This window comes from Martes martes (genome assembly GCF_963455335.1).
Source record: "Martes martes genome assembly, chromosome: 1".
Classification (NCBI taxonomy): domain Eukaryota; kingdom Metazoa; phylum Chordata; class Mammalia; order Carnivora; family Mustelidae; genus Martes; species Martes martes.
Window position 1 is genome coordinate 116,253,596 of NC_137888.1, and position 21,643 is coordinate 116,275,238.

At 41.4% G+C, this 21,643-nt stretch overlaps 2 protein-coding genes across 5 annotated transcripts in view; both read left to right on the plus strand.

Moving 5' to 3' along the window:
- Positions 1 to 249: 249 nt before the first annotated feature.
- On the plus strand, positions 250 to 5,508 carry SMCO1 (single-pass membrane protein with coiled-coil domains 1). 3 transcript variants are annotated; one of them, XM_080825807.1, is made up of 3 exons: positions 250 to 433; positions 3,955 to 4,104; positions 4,544 to 5,508. In XM_080825807.1, exons 1-3 carry the CDS (start codon positions 384 to 386, stop codon positions 4,992 to 4,994), a joined length of 651 nt encoding a protein of 216 aa, XP_080681933.1. In that variant the 5' UTR covers positions 250 to 383; the 3' UTR covers positions 4,995 to 5,508. The 3 variants fall into 3 exon arrangements, with proteins under 3 accessions (XP_080681933.1, XP_080681934.1, XP_080681935.1); XM_080825808.1 differs by having other exon boundaries at positions 250 to 488; positions 4,544 to 5,502; XM_080825809.1 differs by having other exon boundaries at positions 250 to 337; positions 4,544 to 5,502.
- A 4,510-nt stretch (positions 5,509 to 10,018) lies between these two features.
- Positions 10,019 to 21,643, plus strand: part of RNF168 (ring finger protein 168) — a 45,000-nt gene continuing 33,375 nt past the window's right edge. Inside the window, exons 1-2 of one of the 2 annotated variants that reach the window (XM_080796171.1) lie at positions 10,019 to 10,329; positions 10,676 to 11,012. In XM_080796171.1, coding sequence (XP_080652297.1) covers positions 10,712 to 11,012 — 301 coding nt within the window. In that variant the 5' untranslated portion in view covers positions 10,019 to 10,329; positions 10,676 to 10,711. Of the gene's footprint in view, positions 10,454 to 10,675; positions 11,013 to 21,643 lie in introns of both variants that reach the window. The other variant, XM_080796172.1, reaches the window with a different exon arrangement.

Sequence of the window (21,643 nt, forward strand, 5' to 3'; positions counted from 1 at the left end):
TAAAAAAATTAAAAAAAAATTTGAGAGTAATATTTCCATCAAATTTAATCCTTGTATATATCCATATATACATTTACTGGAATACACGCAGAGCCATGATTACATTTTGTTTGTTGATGTACTATGGCTCACTTTACAAAAGCAAATATTACAGTGCGTTCTAGGACACCTGTGCTCACACGATAAGTTCTTTGAAACTATATTTGGATATACAAGCTATTAAAAGCTTCTTGTACTGAGTGACCTTTCAGGCAGAATTTAGATCAAATACTCATCCTGCTGCTGCCTGTTGCTGAGTGGAAGACAACAGAAAACCCTGGATTCAAACCTCCACTAGGTTTTTGTTTTCCTTGTTTTGTTTCCTTTCATTTTGCCTTAAGAAGATGAGCAGTGAAACCACAACCCTGATATCCTTGAAGGAGGCGATGAAAAGGTTCCTAAGGGCTCCAGGGAGGGAGCAAGCATTGTCTGCTTTACTGGGAAGATGGGTAAGAGAAGAATAAAGAATAAAAACAGCCAAAGAACTATAGATATGCTAATTAGAATTCTATCTCTGTTTAAAGTGGTTTAAGTTTAAACCATTTTATATTTTTTAACCAGGTTAAAAAATATAAATTAATAAAAATTATTTCCATTCCAGGTGAATTCATTCAATTAATGCATGTGCTATATTCTAGGTATACAAAATAAGGGAAACATGGTTTCTGTCCTCAAGGAGTTCAAAGCCTATAGGGAGAACATAAGTATTCAAAAATACTAGAATTTAATGTGATTTTCCTAAAGAGCCCTGAGGACAGGAAGAAAGGATCAATTAATTTTGCCTTTTATACTCGGAAAAGGAACCCTTTATAGAGAGACATTTAAGCTAGATCTTAAAGTGTGAGTAAAGGGTTACGAGAAAGAAAATTATGGGAAGGAATTTTGGGGTGAGGAAAAGTATATGGAAGCCACAGATGCCTGGAATCCCATGCTCTTTTCAGTCAGGGGCTAGATGTCTCACGTGATTAGTGACTAGGCTATGAAAGGACTGGCGGAAGATAGGAGCAAAGGTTAAGGGTTTTATGTTTATCCTCCTGAAGAAACCCAGTTTGGCTCTAACTGTATCAATGGGCAACATGGATAATCGGTTGAGTTACATGAACAGAATTATGTTTCAGAAGCACATTTCTAGGGACGCCTGGGTGGCTCAGTCAGTTAAGCGTCTGCCTTCGGCTCAGGTCATGATCCCACGGTCTTGGAATTGAGTCCCACATTGGGCTCCTTGCTCAGTGGGGAGGCTGCTTCTTCCTCTGCCTGCCCCTCCTCCGCTTGTGCTTTTTCTCCTTCTCTCTCTCTCTCTCACTGACAAATAAATAAATTTAAAAAAAAATTTTTTTAAAGCAACATATTGGGGTGTGTGAGTGGCTCAGTCAGTTAAGCGTCCACCTTCGGCTCAGGTCATGATCCCAGAGTCCTGGAATGGAGTCCTGCATGCATCAGGCTCCCTACTTCTCCCTCTCCTCTCTGCTCCTCCTCTCTCTCACTATTTCTCTCTCTCTCTCTCTTAAATAAATAATAAAGTCTTCAAAAAATGGCAGCAGCATATTTCTAGAGGATGGATTAGTAGTAGCAGAAATTGAAAGCAAGGATTCAGTTAGGCTACTGCAATCCTAGGTCAAAGTGAAAGATAGTTATTAACTGGCTTAGTGGTGATAGAGAGGAAGGGATAATTTAGAGGCATTAATGGAGAGGGAGAAAAAAAGGTAAAAATTATTCTGAAATTTTTAGTTCAAGAAATTGAATAGATGGTGGTATCACTAATCTGGGGAATTGTAGAAAACAGACTTGAATTTGCAGACATGTGGTTTAGGATTTATTTGGAATGGTGTGGGAATGCTTTTTGGTGAGAGGCTTCCAAAAAACTGTTAACAATTGTGAACTTTTACACTGACTTGACAAGCTAGAGATGACCTATAAGCAACATAGTCTTAAGGGTGTCAAAGTTAATACAAAACAGTATGCCAGATGACATTGCAAAACACCAAACATTTCATAGTGGGCCTTATCTGTATGTAAACAAAATATCCTGAACAGTGAGAAGATTCCACCATAGTAATTTCTGATGATGGGGGTGTGGGATAGTTAACCTCTCAGTTTGGGACCGTTGAGTTTGACATCTCCACCCATGTGGAGATGCACAAAACATAAAGTTATGGGTCTAGAGCTTAGGAGAGATGTGGTAACTGAAGCTGAATTAGCCTTAAGATAAAGTGAGGACCAAGAAGAAAAGATGGTAAAGGACAGAATCTGGACATGGAAGAACTGGGACATAGAAGCTCAGGGACGTGGTACGTATATTTGTGTATCACTTCTTTCATGAAAAAAAAATGTGGGGTCCTTCAGGCAAGTGAGTTGTGTTGTTTCAGTTCTCTGACTCAGTTTGACATAATTCTGGTGCCACAGCGCCCCCTGATGATTAAGGCTGTTTAGAGCTACCCAAATGCCCATGTGGGGTTACACAGCTCAGCAACTCATTCACATCAGGGATGTCGAGCATATGAGATGTATTTTATTACTTCTGTCTAAGGCCTTTTCTAGGTATTAGGGAATAGGCGTAAAGATGTCCCAGAAATACTCTTTTTTTTTCCAATTTTTTTTCTAATGTATTTATTTGACAGGGAGAGGGACAGAAGCAGGGAGAATGGGAAAAGGTGAAGCAGGCTTCCCACTGAGCAGAGAGCCCGATGTGGGGCTCAATCCCAGGACTCTCGGATCCTGACCTGAGCCAAAGGCAGACACTTAACTACTGAGCCACCCAGAAATAGTCACTTTGGGTGACTATTTCTCACCCAGAGAAATAGTCTCTGATTCCCTCCCTCAAACAGCTTATAATTTCATTCATGAAATGCTAACTCTAAAAATAAAGCAGGAAGTGGGGAGTGACAGGTAGTGGAGGCAGTCCCTGTGAAAATTAAGTCTTTGGCTCTGTGATCTCCGAGCAGAAAGGCTAGCAGATTCAAACAAACTGTGGAAAGTGAGCTTATCCTTGAAGGTAGGATAGGATTTGGGCCGTCAGAGCAGAGTAGAGAAATGCACCTTATTAAATACAGGTCCCAGCACTGGCTAGCTATGATATTGGGTTTCAATCTCTTGGAGACTCAATTTCTTTATCTGCAAAGTTTATTTATTTATTTTTAGTAATCTCAATGCCCCTGTAGGGCTTGAACTCATGACATGGGGATCAAGAGTCCCCTCTTGATCTTCTGACTTGGCTCTTCTGACTGAGCCTGCCAGGCGCCCCTCAGTTTCTTTATCGATAGAATGATAAAAATGACTGCTTCACTTCTTATGGCTGTTGTTAGAATCAAAGTAATGCTTGTATTTAAAGTATTTCTTTCTTTTTTTTTTTTTTTTTTTTTTAAGATTTTATTTATTTATTCGACAGAGAGATCACAAGTAGAGAGGCAGGTGGAGAGAGAGGAGGAAGCAGGCCCCCTGCTGAGCAGAGATCCCGATGCGGGGCTCGATCCCAGGACCCTGAGACCATGACCCGAGCCGAAGGCAGAGGCTTTAACCCACTGAGCCACCCAGGCGCCCCAGTATTTCTTTCTTTAAAGTAGGCTCTATGCCCAGTGTGGGTCTTGAACTCAAGACCCTGAGATTGAGAGTTACAGGCTCCACTGACTTAGCCCGACAGGCGCCCCTAAAATACTCCTGAAAGTACAAAGTACAATACAAAATCAAGAGGTGGCGGATAATTCAAGTAATTAGACCATTAAAAGTTTGGCAATGTAAGGAACATAGGAATTAGGATGATGGCTAAAGAGAATGGCAAATAGGAATATCTATCCATCATCTTAAATTTAAATAGCTACCCCAATTAATAGTGATTATAAACAATGTATTAGAGCTTTAAGGCAAAACCTTAGTTTTGTCCCTTTTCCTAAAGTCTCCCTTGATTCTTTTATCCTATAGAGTAGACCACAAACTCCAGGGTTTAGAAGCACAGTTTAAAGAAATGGACTTCACCAAGGATAGTCTGACCTGGAGATTTGAGCAGCACAGTAAGGCTTTGGCAAGCCAGGCAGCCCAGGATGAGCTGTGGAAAGCAGTTCTGGCCCCCAAGTGAGTATGCAGTGAGAAATTGGTAGAATTTTGTGGCTTTGTGAGAGCTTGCAGCAGTCATTCTAAACTTGAGTTTCAATGGATTGTGAAGAAATGCTATTTTCTGAGGTCAATTCATTCGAAAAAGTTTAACTTGAGCAGCCATTCATATGCCAGCACTGTCATATACATCTTGTCACAGTGTCTCTTCTTTGCCAATGTCTTGCTTAACACAGAGATGAGTGATGCAAGTCCTCTGCTTTTGAGAAATGTGTAGTATGAATGGCCTGAGAACTAAGCTATCCTGTATAGTGCGGGTCCTAGTTCTAAAATATTTTCTAAAATACTTTCTAAAATGGTTCTTCTCATGGGTTTGTATCCAAGTAGAATTCTTTTGCTTGTTTGTTTGTTTGCACAGAAAGAGTTCTACTGATTAAGAAGCTCTCCACATTTTTTGTAGATTCACTTCAATGGAACTGAATATTTTATACAGCTACGTCACTGAAGTTCTCATCTGCTTGCACACTCGTGTGCTTGACAAGCTGCCAGACCTGGTGCGAGGTCTTCCCACCTTAGCCTCTATCCTGAGACGAAAAGTCAAGAACCAGCGTGTTGGAGTTGTGTGGGAGTCTGTCCTGGAGGAGTGTGGGCTGCAAGAAGGAGATATCACAGCTCTTTGTACCTTCTTTATTGCCCATGGCCACAGGGCAGAATACTATGGTGCTAAAGTGAGGCAGATGTATATCAGGGATGTCACTTTCCTGATCACTAACATGGTAAAAAATCAGGCTCTGCAGGATGGTTTGCTGAAGGCTGTTCATATCATTGAGAAGGGGAAAGCTGTAAGGGCCCTTGAAGAGCAAAAGTCATCGCTAAAAGAGTTGCTACCATCAGTCAGAAACCAATTTTGATGACCAAGAGAGTCTACTTCTAGGAATTTATCTTGCAAATGGGGGGAAAAGATGTATGTACAATTTATTACAGGCTTATTTTTATAGCAAAAGTGAGGGAAGCCTTAAATATGATAAATTGATACAATGGATACTTTTTGTGTAGCAATATTAGAGAATGAAGAAGTTCTTTGTGTAACTGTAAAATGATATGGAGTTATCACCAAGATGTATTGTTTTCAAATATTTCCTATATATTGTGAAGTAGGAAAAAAGGGCAAAAACAAATACACACACATACACACACAAGCTATTATATCCACAAAATTCATAAACTTTTTTGGAGAGATATATTAGAAAGTAAGAACATTGGTTGTGTCAGGGAAAAAAAAAAACGAAGAGGCTAGACGTCAAAGGTAGGAGGAATTATGTTCACTGTTACTCCATTTTGTACATTTTTGAATTTTGAGCCATGTGAATGTACTACATACTAAAAGACAAAAAAACAACAATAAAAACCCCTAATATATATTGTATGTTGTGCATTTTTTTCTCTGGTACACTACCATAGTTATTTTACACTGGAAAGGGAACTCTTACACATTGACTATATATTAAAATATTTACCGGGGCACCTGGATGGCTCGGTTGATAAGAGCTATGATTCTTGATCCTCAGGGTTGTAGGTTCGAGCCCCACATTGGATACAGAAATTACTTAAAAATAAAATCTAAAAAATTAAAAAAAAATTTATTGAACACCAAATGCCATGTACCAGGTGCTGTGAATAACAGAAACATTTAAAAATGCAGACCCCATCTCCCAGGTAAAGGTTAAATGCTTATGCTTTATTTGAGACGTACAAATTTAGATTAACCAAAACGAGGTGACACTCTGGAAGGAGTTAGGCAGAGGATTCGAAGTAATACAATATGATGTGTTACCTTGCTGGTCCCTCTTTGAAAATGAGCCATGAGACACAGCAGCTTGCTTGGTAGATAAATGCACTCAGTCTTGGAGCATCTGGTTGGCTCAGTCGGTAGACCATTTGACTCTCCATCTCAAGGTTGTAAGTTTGAGCCCCATTTTGGGTGCAGAGATTACTTAAAAATAACATCTTGGGGGAAAAAAATGCAGTCTCGACCTCTCCAGACACACTGTTTGGAGAAACCATGCCTTGGAAGGAAGATGGAAAGGGCATTTTTCTGTCATGCTCACTTAGTCTACTGTTTTCAGTTGGCTCACATTTGTTCCGTGGAGAGTAACCCCTCCCTACCCCCCCATACTTCCAGGATGCATCATTTAAGCCCAGCAGCCAGTGAGAAGCCAGTGCCTGCCTTGTTTGGTGCAGTGCTTTACTGGAATTCCGAAGTGAAGGAAGAGATTCTAGAAATGCAATAGGTCAGCCTCAGGCAGAGCAAAGGACTGTGGGTCCAGAAAGTGAACAAGGCCAAGGAAATCTAAGGAAGCACATTACATAAACATAAATATCTGAACATAGAAATCGAAATGCAAGAGTTACATAATAAGACTACAAAAAACCCACTATCACTAAGCAATACATGACAGGGTGAGTTCAGAGGAGGGTTATCACTGTGTGACTGAGAAATACTTCCTGGAGGAAGCATACTGAATGATTCTTCAAGTAGGCAAAACAACAAAGTAAGACATTAGGATGAATTAAGATTTCAAACGATGGCCTGAAAGCACAAGATCTGGATGGCAGTGACTAGATCATAGTTGAATGTTTTAAAAAATAATGGGAAAAGGGCAACTGGGTGGCTCAGTCAGTTGGGTGTCCGTCTCTTGGTTTTAGCTCAGGTCATGATCTTGGGATCGTGGGATCCAGCCTCAAACTGGGCTCCACGCTCAGCACAGAGTCGGCTTGAGTTTCTCTCCTCTCTCGTGACCATCCCCACTGCACTCATGCGCTCTTTCTCTCTCAAATAAATAAATAAGTCTTAAAAAAAAAAAAAGAATAATGGGATATTCCACTGGGAAAAGAAAGTTGGAACCATATTAGGGAGCCTAAAATTTTAGGCTAAGGTGTTGATATCATGGACAAGTAGATGACAACCAAAGGTTTCTGAATTCACATTAAAACAAAACAAAAGCTCCCAAAATGTTCTACCAAGGGCCCACACCTCCTTGCTTTGGCTCCATCTAGAAACCATCTGGCCAGCTTCCATAGCCTCAGCAAACCCAAAAGACCTTAAAGACAGTATTCATGAAGTGATTTTTTTCTCTTCCTTTACATCTAAGTAACATTTCCTCAAAAAACTCAGGCCTGCTTTTTGTTGTTTTTCAAAAAAATTTATTGTGATAAAATACATACAACATAAAATGTACCGTCTTAACCACTTTTAAGTGGACAGTTCAGTGTAGTATATACATTCATAATATTGTGCAACCATCACTACCATCCATCTGAAAATAAACTCTGTACCCATTAAACAATAACTCTCCTGGCCCTTGGCAATCATCATTCTATTTTCTGTCTCTTGGCTTTGTTCTGAAGTACTAGGGATCAGTCTATTTAATCCCCATGGTTTTTCTAGCCAAAACCTACTTTTTTTAAAATTTAAAAAAAATTTAAGTAATCTTTACACCCAAAGTGGGGCTCACGCTCACATGAGATCAAGAGTCACATGCTCCACCTACTGAGCCAGCCAGGCAACCCAAAACTTACTTTTTTCATAGAATTCAGAACAGTAGGATCAGGTGTCAGGACAAGAACTTAGTATCAAAGTGAAAAAACTTATTTCAGAATGCATAAAATGTTAAAATATTTTTTCACTTCCTTTGTAATTTTGATTGTTCTAAATTGAAATTTAATAATACAGGAGTACATCATAAATGATGCACATGACAGCTAAACCCCAGGATTGAAGCAGCCCTGTAGTTTGTTTTCTAAGCCCTACGAAACTGCTATGGAAATGAATAGATGGTTTAAAAGGATTATCCACCACAACCTAGTGGGATTTATTCCTGGTCTGCAAGGTTGGTCCAACATCTGCAAATCAATCTGTGTGATACACCATATAAACAAAAGGATGGACAAGAACCATATGATCCTCTTAGTAGATGCAGAAAAAGCATTTGATAAAGTATAGCATTCTTTCTTGATTAAAACTCTTCACGGTGGGATGCCTGGGTGGCTCAGTCGGTTAAGCATCTGCCTTCAGCTCAGGTCATGATCCCAAGGTTCTGGGATCAAGAGTCCTGCATCGGGCTCCCTGTTCAGTGGGGAGTCTGCTTCTCCCTCTGCCTGCCGCTCTCTGTGCTCTCCCTGTCTCTTACAAATATACAAAACCCCTGTGCTCACTTTGGCAGCACATATACAAATATACAAAAACCTTAAAAAAAAGCACACACACCAAGAAACCAACTCTTCACAGTGTAGGGGTAGAGAGTACATACCTCAATATCATAAGAGCCATTTTTGATAAACCCACAGTCAGTATCATTCTCAATGGGGAAAAACTAAGAGCTTTTCCTCTACAGACAGCAACACGGCAGGGATGTCCACTATCACCACTGCTGTTCAATATAGTACTAGAAGTCCTAGCCTCAGCAATCAGACAACAAAAAGAAATAAAAGGCATCAGAATCAGCAAAGAAGTCAAACTCTCACTCTTTGCAGACGACATGATACTCTAAGTGGAGAACCCAAAAGACTCCACCCCAAAATTGCTAGAACTCATATAGGAATTCAGTAAAGTATCAAGATATAAAATCAATGCACAGAAATCAGTTGCATTTGATGTGATGGAACCAGAGGGTATTATGCTAAGCAAAATTAGTCAATCAGAGTAAAACAATTATCTTATGATCTCACTGATATGCGGAATTTAAGAAGGCCGAGAATCAAAAGGGGAGAGAGGAAAAAATGAAACAAGATGAAACCAGAAAGGAAGACAATCCATAAGAGAACTTTAACCACAGGAAACAAACTGAGGTTTGCTGGGAGGGGGCGTGAAAGGATGGCAGGGATCAGTCATGGACATCAGGGAGAGTATGTGTTGTAATGTGCACCGGGTATTATATAAGACGGATGAATCCCAGACCTGTACCCTCAAAACAAATAATTTTTAAAAATGATAAAAAAAAAGGAATGGATGGAAAATAAGACGGACATACAAATGCTTCAGCAAATCTTGACTTTAATCTGAACAAATTTTTCTCCCTTATTCTTGAGTCCTCCCCTCCCTTTCACTTGTTTTTCTGTGGAATCCTTTGTTCCAAAAGCCTGGTATCCATGTTCATACTCAGTATCGAGACTTGGAAGGCCCAAGGCAGCGCTAGTCCTGAGACCACCTCGAAACATAAGCAACGCGAGGCCAGCCCCTACCAGATTCCCGTCAAAACTGCCCAGATCCTGCAGTTTCCTATGAAATCCCTCAGCCTTTTGGCCTGGGCAGGCTGGCAGTCTTTTAAGGCATTAGTCTGCTACAGCCTCCTTCACCTGGCAAAGTAATAAACCATCTTCCTTCTTTATACCCAAGCTCTGTCTTCGCCTTACATATTTCGGCCCCAGAGCACAAGAGGTCAGTTTGGGACAACACTTCGAAGGGAAGGCAATCCTAAAACAACGTTATCTCCGGGCCTCAGACTTCAGAAGGGGTGGGTTATAGAAGGCGGTGGCAGTGGGTGTTAAACTGTAGCAAGTCTGCGGATTCTCTGGCTAAATCCTTTCTAGGAGGTAACCCAGGAGATGCTTTCCTAAGAACTCTAGAAAGCGACCTGAGAGGTTTGGTACAAGATAGCAGAAACAGAAAAGTAGTCTGAGGAGCAGATTTTAAGAAGAAGGAAGAATTTTTAAAATTTCTGTTTGGTCCTTAATTTGTCTTGACGCTTCCCTTTTCTTGCCAGAGACCAACCTCACGACACTCACCGGTGTCCGCAGTGAAAGGGACTGCAACGTAAGGGGAGGGCCCTCCGCCGCGCGGGAGCGGCGCAGGGCGGGGCGGGCGGTGCGGACAGGACCCGGAAGTCCCGCCCAGCCGAACGTCAGCTGTGTCGGCCCTCGGGCGGGAGGGGCCGTTTGGTTGGGCAGTTGTGACGTCACTGGCTCCTGTCGGGTTGCTACGGTGCCGCTGCCAAGGTTAGGTATTTTGGGCTGAGCGAAGAAAGGGGTCGTGGGCTCAGAGCGCCGGGAAACGGCTCAAGGTGCACGAAAGGTGGAACGTGGGGGCTCACGTGCTGCAGCCACAACAACGGTAAAACGGAAGTCGTGCTCCCGCGCAGTCCGGCGCCCGGGCGGAAACAGCGTTCCTCCCGGAGCTCCGGCCCCGGAGCTTCGCGCCTGGGCGGCCTCGGGCTTGGCAGCCGGGAGCTACGGGAGCACCCTCCGCGGGTAAGAGGGAGGAGGGGATCTTGGCGCGTACCTCCCCCCGCGCGGGAGAGCTGGAGCGCACTGCCGGTCTTGCTGCAACGGTTGTGTTAATGCCTCGGAGCAGCCTGGGTCTCTGGACGGAAAGGTTCGTTTCCTTACCCGACATTTGTCTTAAACATGGATAAACACGCCGCCTTCCAGGGCAGCCCCGTTTCCCTGGATCGTAAAGCGCCCTTTTGCTTCAAGACGTTATGGGATGCTCCCAGTCTCTGAATTCTGATACGCTACTGGGCATAATATTTAAGCACAAAGGTGTTAATTTCCTTTCTCCGTAGTTGGGCCGGAATTAAGATTCTTTCTCTTTCAGGTATTGATGTTGAGTGTGCCTTTTTAGCATATAAAAATGGCTGTATCCAAAAACGCCATCCCCTCCTTGTCGGAATGCCTGTGCCGCATCTGTGTGGAAATCCTAATCGAGCCCATAACACTGCCTTGTAATCACACGCTCTGTAACCCATGCTTCCAGTCGACTGTCGAAAAGGCAAGTTTATGCTGTCCCTTCTGTCGCCGCCGGGTCTCTTCGTGGACCCGATACCACACCCGAAGAAATTCTCTTGTCAACATGGAACTGTGGGAATTAATCCAAAAACACTATCCAAAGGAATGCAAGCTTAGAGTCTCTGGGCAGGAATCAGAGGAAATAGGTGAGTAAAACCCAGCGTCCGTGTTGTCTGAAAAAATCAAAATCCTTTAAAGAGTGAATCACCACTAATCCATTTTCGAAAAGAACGAAAAGTGTAAATCTTTCTTGGAGATTTAGGTTTTATGGGCCTCAAAATGTTGATTGAGGTCTATGGTAACGTTGTGTTCATTGTGAGGATGTCCAGGCTGCATTCAGTTGTTTGTTAGGTTGAAAATGACAAAGAAACAAACCAGAAGAATGGGCCACATAGAGCAGTTCAGTCATGTGAAAGTTATATAAATATCCACAGATGAGCAGTAGTCAGTAGAGCAACCCCAGAAGTACAAAAAGTACTGGATTCCTGTATTACTGTTTCTTTTACTTTCAGTTATTTTCTTTAACTTACTTGACTACAGCACTATATCTCCATTCATTTAATTCTTCCCTTAAGCATGCAGTGAACCTCAAATAGCTTTCAGGGACCAGTTCCATCTAGTTCAGTTATTCTTTTTTTTTTTTTTTTAAAGATTTTTTTATTCATTTGACAGAGATCACAAGTGGGCAGAGAGGCAGGCAGAGAGTGGGGGGAAGCAGGCTCCCTGCTGAGCAGAGAGCCCAATGTGGGATCATGACCCTGGGATCATGACGTGAGCGGAAGGCAGAGGCTCAACCCACCAAGCCACCCAGGCGCCCCTAGTTCAGTTATTCTTTTTTTTTTTTTTAAGATTTTTATTTATTTGACACAGAGAGAGAAATCACAAGTAGGCGGAGAATCAGGCAGAGAGAGAAGGGGGAACCAGGCTCCCCGCTGAGCAGAGAGCCCGATGTGGGGCTCGATCCCAGGACCCTGAGACCATGACCTGAGCCGAAGGCAGAGGCTTTAACCCACTGAGCCACTCAGGCGCCCCAAGTTCAGTTATTCTTATATAAAGCCGCCCACCCTGTAGACTTAGTAGCTAGCTATTCAGTGTGCCCCATACTAAACACTTGATTCTAACACACTTGGGTGATCAGTACGCCAGGCAGTGTTTCTTGTCTAGACTTTGAATATGGTGCTTGTGGTCTGGTGTACTTGCCTTTTTTGGAGAATTACTTTTATTGTGCTAAATATGTGTAACAAATTTGCCATTTTAATGATGTTTTCAGCAGTAGTTGTGCTTTATTAAAACCACTATTGATATCTGCACATAGATTTGATACATTTAAAGTGTACAGTTCACTGGTTTTGCTATTTCACATCATTAGTTTTTCCAATATTGTGGTAAAACATATATAGCATAGAATTTGCCATTTTAACGATTTTTAGTGCACAATTCAGTGGTATTAATTATATTCACAGTGTACAACCATCACCACTATGTTTCCCCCAATTTTTTTTTTTTTTAAGATTTTATTTACTTATTTGACAGACAGAGATCACAAGTAGGCAGAGAGGCAAGCAGGGAGAGAGGGGGAAGCAGGCTCCCTGCCGAGCAGAGAGCCCGATGCGGGGCTCGATCCCAGGACCCTGGGATCATGACCTGAGCTGAAGGCAGAGGCTTTAACCCACTGAGCCATCCAAGCGCCCCCCAAAATTTTTTTTAAAGATTTTATTTATTGAGAGAGAGAGAGAGAGCGCACACTGAATGGGGGGGGGTGTAGATGGAGAAGCAGATTCCCGGATGATCAGGGATCCTGATGCAGGTATGGATCCCAGGATCTTGGGATCATGACCTGAGCTGAAGGCAGACACTTAACTGATTAAGCCACCCAAGCTCCCCTCCAAAACTTTTCCATCACCCCAAATTCTTTAACCATTAGGCAATGACTCCCCATTCTTCTCCTTACCCATCCTTTCCTCCCAAGTTTCTGTCAACTTTGTGTCCATGAATTTGCTTGTTTTAGATAGATCATACAAGTGAATTCATACAATATATGATCTATTATGTCCGACTTCTCTCACTTGATGTTTCCAAGATTATACATAGTTGTAGCATGTATCAGTGCTTTGTTCCTTTGTAGAACTGAATAATATTTTATGGATTGTATATATTTTGTTTATATTGATCCATTGTTGGACATTTGCATTGTTTCCATTTTTTGGCTATTTGAGTAGTGCTGATATAAATATTCGTGTATAAGTATTTGAACATTTCCTGTTCTTTGTGTATGTACCTAGGAGTGGAAGTGTTGGGTCATATGGTAATTCTTTTTTTTTTTTTTTTAATGTAGAAAGGATTTTTTTTTAAAGATTTTATTTATTTATTTGTCAGAGACAGAGCACACAAGCAGGGAGAGCTGCAGGCAGAGCAGGCAGAGGGAGAACCAGGCTCCCCGCTGAGCAAGGACTCGATCCCAGAACTCTGGGATCATGAGGTGAGCTGAAGGCAGATGCTTTTAGTGACTGAGCCACCCAGGCATCCCTCATATAGTAATTCTATGTTTAACTTTTCGAGGAACTGCTAAACTTTTCCATGGTGCTGTGCCATTCTACATTCCCACCTGCAGTGTATAATGGTTCCAGTTTCTCCACATCCTCACCAACACTTGTTATCTAGCGGTTTTTTGGTGTTTTTTTTATTTTTATTTTTTTAAATAGCCATCCTAGTAGGTGTGAAGTGGTACCTTAGTGTGTCTTTTTAATTGTCATAGAGTATGCATCACAAAATTTACCCTTTCCCCTGTTTTTTTTAAATGTCTTTTTTTTTTAAAGATTTTATTTATTTATCTGGCAGAGAGATCACAAGTAGGCAGAGAGGCAGGCAGAGAGGGGTGGGGGAAGCAGGCCCCCCCACTGAGCAGAGAGCCCTGGGCTTGATCCCAGGACCCTGAGACCATGACCTGAGCTGAAGGCAGAGGCTTAACCCACTGAGCCACCCAGGCGCTCCTCCACTGTTTTTAATTGTACAGTTCAGTGGCATTAGGTGTAGTCACACAGGTGTACGATCATCACCATTCTTCAGAACTCTTTCATCTTCCCAAACTGAAACTCCATACCCATTAAATATTAACTCCTCAGTTTCCTCTCCCTCCAGCCCTTTAATTACCATCCTGTTTCTATGAATTTGACCACTTTAGGTATGTTATATAAGTAGAATCATAGTATTTGTCCTTTTGTATCTGGCTTATTTCACTTAAATGTCTTCAGGGTTCATCCACTTTGTAGCATGTGTTAGAATTGCATTCCTTTCTGTGGCGCCTTATGGTTCAGTCGGTTAAGCATCCAGCCCCCTTGATCTCAGCTCAGGTGTTGATCTCAGGGTCGGGAGTTTGAGCCCCTCATTGGGCTCCATGCCCATTGTGGAGCCTACTTTAAAAAAAAAAGAATTTCATTCCTTTCTATGGCTGAATAATTTTCCATTGAATATATTTACCACATTTTGTTTATTCATCACTGGACACTTGGGTTACTTCTACCTTTTGGCTATTGTGAATAATGGTCCTGTGAACAGTGGTGTACAGGAGTTTTTTTTGAGTTCCTGCTTTCAGCTCCTTTGAGTATGTACCCAGGAGGGAATTGCTGGATTATATGCTAATTCTGCCTTTCTTTTGTTTGTTTTGTGTGTTGTTTTTTTGTTTTTTTGTTTGTTTGTTTTGAGAGAGTGCCATACTCTTTTCCATAGCAGCTGCACTCTTATTCCCACCAGCAGTGTGCAAGAACCCCATTTTTCCATATCCTTGTCAGCACTTGTTACTTTCTTACTTTCTGGGGTTTTTGTTTTTTTTGTTGTTGTTGTTTATTTCAAATGGAGCCATCCTAATGGGTATGAGATGCTATCTCATTGTGGTTTTGATTTGCATTTCCCTAATGATGTTGAACATCTTTTCATGTGTTTTTTGGCCCTTTGTATATCTTTGGAGAAATGTTTATTCAGGTCTTTTTTCGCTCATTTTAATTGCTCATTTTTTAATTTGCTTATTTGGTTTTTTATTACTGAGTTGTTGGTGTTCTTTATATATTCTAGATGTTAACTCCTTATCAGATATGATTTGCAGATATTTTCTCCTATACCATAGGTTGCCATTCCACTCTGCTAATTGTGTCCTTTGATGCACAGAAATTTTTAAGTTTGATGTAGTCCTGTTTGTCTATTTTTGCTTTTGTTGCTTGTGGTTTTGGTGTTATATCCAAAAAATCATTGTTAATTTCAATGTCATGAAGCTTTTTCCCTGTTTTCTTCTAGGAACTTTATAGTTTTAGGTCTTATATTTAGGTTTAATCCATTTTGAGTTAAAATTTTTTTTTTAAGATTTTATTTATTTATTTGACAGAGATCACAAGCAGGCGGGGGGGGGGGGAAGCAGGCCCCCCACTGAGCAGAGAGCCCAGTGCAGGCTCGATCCCAGGACCCTGAGATCATGACCTGAGCCGAAGGCAGAGGCTTTAACCCACTGAGCCACCCAGGCACCCTTGAGTTAATTTTTTAAATATGGTATGGGGTAAGGTTCATCTTCATTTTTTTACATGTGGATATCCAGTTTTCCCAATGCCATTTGTTGATAAAATTGCTGTTTTAAAGTGTTTAGGTAGTAAATCTGATGTCTGGACCCCCTCAAAAATAGTTTCTGTTGATTTATTTCATTCCTTTGATTTGTCCATACTTTCTTGTTTTTTTGTATGTCTTGTGATTTTTTTGTTTGTTTGTTTTGGCGAAAATTGGACATTTGAGTGGAGTGATGCTGGAAGTCAGATTCTTACTTTTCCTCAGAGTTTACCATTTTTTTGATTGTTGAAGGCTGTAATAGTCCATTTGTTCACTAACTTCCCAAACTATTTTTGCAAAGACTATATGCCTTGTATGTGGTCACCTAAGTCTTTGTGCCTTAGCTTGCATTTAGTTAGCATTTTGACAGATTTCCTTTAATGTCAGGAGCTAAAAAAAAAAAAAAACACAAAAAGAAAATTAAAAAGCAATTTTTGTCTTGGAACGTTGGCCCAGTGCAGAGGTGGTCCTTCAATCCTTAGCTAGGCTTGCACGAACCTAGGGATCAGGCCAAGGTGAAAGTCTGGGGGTCTTGTTGTGTGTTTTTGGAGCATGTGTCTTGCCCTAGGTATGTTCCACCCCCTATACAATAGGAACCAGTGTCCCATTCTGAGAATGTGGGTATCCTTTAAAACTGCCACTACACGGAGGAGAAGGTGGGGCAAGAGTAAAAATCTTTCCTACTATTTTGAAGTTGCCTTTTTCTTGATTCACCATTTTCTTGGTTGCTGTAAACCTTTGATTGTCTTCCAGGTTCTGACGATGTTAGCTCTGATAGTTTCTACTTGTTTTGTGATGTTTATATGGAGGGATGAGAGCTTGGAGCTGCCTGCTCTGCCATTTTGCTGACAGCACTCCATTGGCCTTCCAAGTGCTTACCACCAAAACTTGTGTTTTTGTTCTTTTTTTTAATAAAGATTTTATTTATTTATATCCCCACCATGAGGGTGGGGGAGGGGCTGAAGGAGAGGGAGAAGCAGTGCTCCATCCCAGGATCCTGAGATCGTGACCTGAGCCCTAGGCAGATGCTTAACTGACTGAGCCAGGTGCGCAAACTGGTGTTAATGCTTGGACTTCTCCACATTCTGTTCTAAATAAACCTATTTTCTTTGCGGGAGATCTTTGGAGCTCTCAGTTCTTATGGTCTGCCTCTTTCCGTGGGCAAAAGTTGAGTCAATGATCTAGAGCTAGAGGTAAGACGATAGCTTACTTCGTTATGAACAGGACAGTAGGCTGGCATAGTAGCCTCCAGTCTAATTGGCTTGCCTGCCCTAGAACATTTGCCCTATAAATGAGCTGTGTTGAGGGCAATGGGGCCATAGTGTTCTCTGCCTGCTGTGCTGGGGGTAACGTTTCTCCTCTGTACGTTTAAAGTGGATGGAGGAAGGGAGCCCACAGTCTCTCAGGTCCACTTACCTGGAATTCAGCCTCTGCAACAGTGAGCTGGAAGGGATAAGGCATGCTGGCAGTTTGTTTCTCCCAGAGGGATCCCATAGCCCTTTACCTGGAGCTGGGGAGACAGGGAGCCCTGGCTTGGCAACCCCACTTGGAGTGGAGCCTCCCTCTTGTTTGGCTGGGTAGTGGCGGGAGGTGGTTATGGCTCAAGTGCCAGAGTTTCAAGTGCCAGAGTTTCTCATTTTTCTTAATGAGATTTAGTAAGTTTGGGGGGAAATATTTCTTCATTTGCTATTTGTTCCTAGGACAATTTCCAGGGATTTTTATAGGACCAGTTATCTATTCTCTAGTTGTGGTTGTTTTGTTGAAGAACTCTTCTATAGATCTCCTCACTTTACTGTCCCGGAGGTTGATTCTCCTTGATTTTTCATGTAAATTCTATTGCAGTATAACGTATATACAAAAGTGTACAAATCAGGGGCTCCTGGGTGGCTCAGTCAGTTAAGCATCCAACTCTTGATTTCGGCTCAGGTCACGATCTCAGGGTTGTCAGATGGAGCCTGCTTGGCTCCCTCTCCCTCTGCCCTTCCTTCCCCCGCCCAAGTGCATGTGTACCTGCTTGTGCACGCTTGCTTCCCCCCCCCCCAAAGTGTACAAATTGTAAATCTGCAGTTCAGTGATTTTTTTTTTTAAGATTTTATTTATTTATTTATTTGACAGACAGAGATCACAATTAGGCAGAGAGGCAGGCAGAGAGAGAGGGGGAAGCAGGCTCCCTGTCAAGCAGAGAGCCTGATGTAGGGCTTGATCCCAGGACCCTGAGATCATGACCTGAGCAGAAGGCAGAGGCTTAACCCACTGAGCCACCCAGGTGCCCCAGTTCAGTGAATTTTTGAAGTGAAAATATCTATATAACCAACATTCAGGCTAAGACCCAGAACTTTACCAGAACTCCTAAGTTCTCCTTGTGGCCCAGTCTCTAGTCACTTGCCGTCCCTGTAACTACTCTTCTGACGTTTAACACCATAGATTGTTTTTACCTGTTCTGAACCTTTTAAAAAAGGGCATCTTGTGTCTTGTGTCTGGCTTCTTTAGATAGCATATCTATAGCATATATTGGGAAATTGATCCATGATATATGTGATGTGGGTTTGTTTTCACTGCTGTATAGTACTATGTTGTATGGATATTAAATAGTAAAAACAATGAAAAATGTTACGTCCATTGATATTGGGCATTTTGGGCTGTTATGAATAGTGCTGTAACATTTTTATACTTGTATTTTGGTGAACCTATGTCTACATTTCTGTTGGATATATTCATATATCTAAGAGTGGAATTTGGGGATCACAGAATGTGGATAAAAAGTTGAATCCTGGGATGCCTGGGTGGCCCAATAGGTTAGCATCAGCCTTCGGCTCAGGTCATGATAACAGGATCCTGGGATCGGGTCCCACATGGGCTTCTTGCTCAGCAGGGAGCCTGCTTCTCCTTCCTGCTGCTCCCCTGCTTGTGCAGGCTCGTTCTCTCTGACAAATAAATAAAATCCTTATTTTTTTATTTCTTTTTAAAGATTTTTTTTTATTATTTATTTGACACAGAGAGCAAGAGATCACAAATAGGCAGAGAGGCAGGCAGAGAGAGAGGGGGACGCAGGCTCCCTGCTGAGCAGAGAGCCCGTTGATGCAGGGCTTGATCCCAGGACCCTGAGATCATGACCTGAGCCAAAGGCAAAGGCTTAACCCACTGAGCTCTCCAGGTGCCCCTAAATAAAATCTTAAAAAAAAAAAAAAAAAAGTTAAATCCTTTCCTGTGCTAGATGAAAATCCATCCTTTGATTAAATCTCTAGTTTTATTTCCCCCAAAACCTGAGGCTAAGAATGTTAATGATGTTACTAGGCAACATTGTTTAATGGGAAAAATGATCCCCAACTGACAAATTGCCCCTCTATTGGATGGAATTATAAATACTGATTGGGATATTGTGCTTTGTGCTTTTCTGGGAATAGTGACCATTGTAACTGAGCATGTTCCTTGTGAGGAACCTGTGCCTTTATTGTTGCTATAAGAAATGCTGGTTGTTGTAGAGGAAGAATTATCTGGCTTCCTTGTCCTCATGCTATTAGATTAATGCCAGATGTGGTCCTATGGTCATTTTCTGAGTTTAAATGTTGAGTATAGTCTAAGACCACCCCATGGTGGGTGTTACATGTAGAATAGGCCTTAGAAGATCTTGCCAGTTTTCCAGAGTGGTTTTACCAATTTACAGTCGTACCAGTATGTATGAGAGTTGTAGTTGAACCCCATTCTGCCAACACTTGGTTTTTCTTTGTTTCTTTCTTCTTCTTCTTCTTCTTTTTTTTTTTAAATGCCAAGCAGGCAGCCCGATGCGGGGCTCAATCCCAGCGAAGGCAGACGCCTAACGACTGAGCCACCCAGGTGCCCTTTTTTTAAAAAGAAATTTTGGTAGTGTACTTATTTTTTTTCAGCATTTTGTTATGAAAAAAAATTTTTTTTGAAAAAAAATATAGAAAAATTGAAAGAATTTTATAGTAAACTGTTATATATCCATAATGAGCTTTGACAGTATTTTATTTTACTTATTTTAATTTATTTTTTTAAAAAGATTTTATTTATTTGTCAGAGAGAGAGTGAGAGAGAGAGAGAGAGCACAAACAGGGGAAGCAGCGGGCAAAGCAGGCCAAGAGAGAAGCAGGCTCCCCACTGAGCAAGGAGCCCAATGCAGGACTCATCCCAGGACCCTGGGTTCTTGACCTGAGCCGAAGGCAGACGCTTAGCGGACCGAGCCACTGCATCCTGGCGGTATTTTAGTTTAGTTTAGTTAAGATTTTATTTATTTATTTGAGAGAGAGAGACGGAGCAAACAGGGAGCTGCAGAGGAAGAGGGAGAAGCAGGTTCCCCAATGAGCAGGGAGCCCGATGTGGGGTTCATTCCCAGGGTCCTGGGATCATGACCTGAGCCAGGCACCCCGGACAGTATTTTATATTTGCTGTGTCACAGATCTTATTTTTTTCATTTATTTCAGTTTCCCATTAATATGTAAGTACACATATTATGAGGGATCAATGTTAGCTTATAACTCTTTTAATGTAAATTTACATACAGTGTAATGCACAAATCTTAATTGTACCTTCATTGAGTGTTCACATATGTATAACCTCTTGTAACATGAACCCTTATAAAAGTACAAAATATTACCATCACCCTTGAAGGTACCCTCATGTCCTTTCTAGTTAATCTCTACCCCCTACCCTCCGTAAGTCAACCAGTGTTTTTATTTTTTCCCACCATAGGTTAAGTTTTGCCTTTTCCAGAACTTCATATACATGGAATTCTGTAAGTTTACTAGGGTTCACATAATGAAGTACCACAGACTAGGTGGCTTAACAGAAACTTATTTTCCCACAATTCTGGAGGCTAGAAACCCAAAATCAGGGTGTCAGCAGGGATGTATTCTCTTAAAGGCTCTAGAGGAGAATCTGTTCCATGCCTGCCTTTCTTTTCTTTCTTTCTTTCCTGTTTTTTCATGTCTTTCTCTTAGCTCATGGGTGTTGCTGAGAGTTCATGGTACTCCTTGGCTTACAGCTGCATAACTCTAATCTCTGCCTCCATAGTCGCATGGCGTTCTACCTCTGCCTTACATGACTGTCTCCACACTCTCTCTCTCTCCTTTTTTATAAGGATACCAGCGATACTGCATTAAGGGCCCATCCTACTCCACTATGAATTCAGTTATGTCCACAACAGCTGTTTCCCAGGAAGGTCCCATTCTTAGTACCGATATTAGGACTTCAGTGTATCTTTTGGGGGGACACGGTTCAGCCTATAATAGTAATCATGCAGTGTATATACTTTAGCGTAAGGTTTTTTTTACTTACTAATTTTTTACTTACTAATGTTTGAGATTCATCTTGAGAGTATTAGTAGTTTATTTCTTGTTAAAGTATCATCCTACCGATTAACTATAGTATACTTTGTTGGCACTTCTCCAGCTCTTGGTGTCTCAGCTGTTTCCAGATATGGGCTATTGGGAATAAAGTTGTTGTTAAGATTCTTGAAGTAGTTTTGTTTTGTTTTGCTTTTTTGTAGTCATGTGTTTTTGTGTTTTCTTGGGCAAATACCTGGGAGTAGAATTGCTCAGAGTAGGTATATGTTTGATTATATAAGAAATTATATACTGTCTGCTGTGAAATGTGTAAGCCTGGTGATTCACAGACCTGTACCCCTGGGGCAAATAATACATTATATGTTAATAAACAGACAATGGGTTTGGGGGGGAAAAAAAAGAAGAAAAAAACTATGTACTGTCATTTTCCAAAATGGTTGTATTATTTTCTAATCCCAGCAACAATATTTGCAAATTCTCATTTCTGCATATCTGTCTTAATTTGGACTGCTGTAACAAAGTATATAGACTGGGTGGCTTTAACAAAGAAGTTTATTTTTCCATAGTTCTGGTGGCTGAGAAGTCCAAGATCAAGATGCTGTCTGACTTAGTTCTTTGTGAATGCCCTCTTTCTGGTTATGTCTTCACCTGGTGGAAAGTTAGCTCGCTCTCTGGCCTCTTGTAAAGGCACTAAAACCACTCAGGAGGGCTCTACCCTTCTGACCTAATTATTCCCTAAGCTTTACCTCTAAAAACTATAGGGTTGGGTTAGGGTTTCAACACAGAGTTGGGTGGGGGTTGGGAGGACACCTTCAGTTCATTTACAACGTGCTCACTAACATTTGGTGTTACCTATCTATTTAGTTTTAACCATTCTGATAGATTTG

Coding starts and splice junctions, on each gene's coding strand:
- SMCO1 (XM_080825807.1), top strand. CDS start 384: ATGAGCAGTGAAACCACAACCCTGATATCCTTGAAGGAGGCGATGAAA. Junction 434..3,954: donor TTGAAGGAGGCGATGAAAAG/GTTCCTAAGGGC, acceptor TTTATCCTATAG/AGTAGACCACAAACTCCAGG. Junction 4,105..4,543: donor AAAGCAGTTCTGGCCCCCAA/GTGAGTATGCAG, acceptor CATTTTTTGTAG/ATTCACTTCAATGGAACTGA.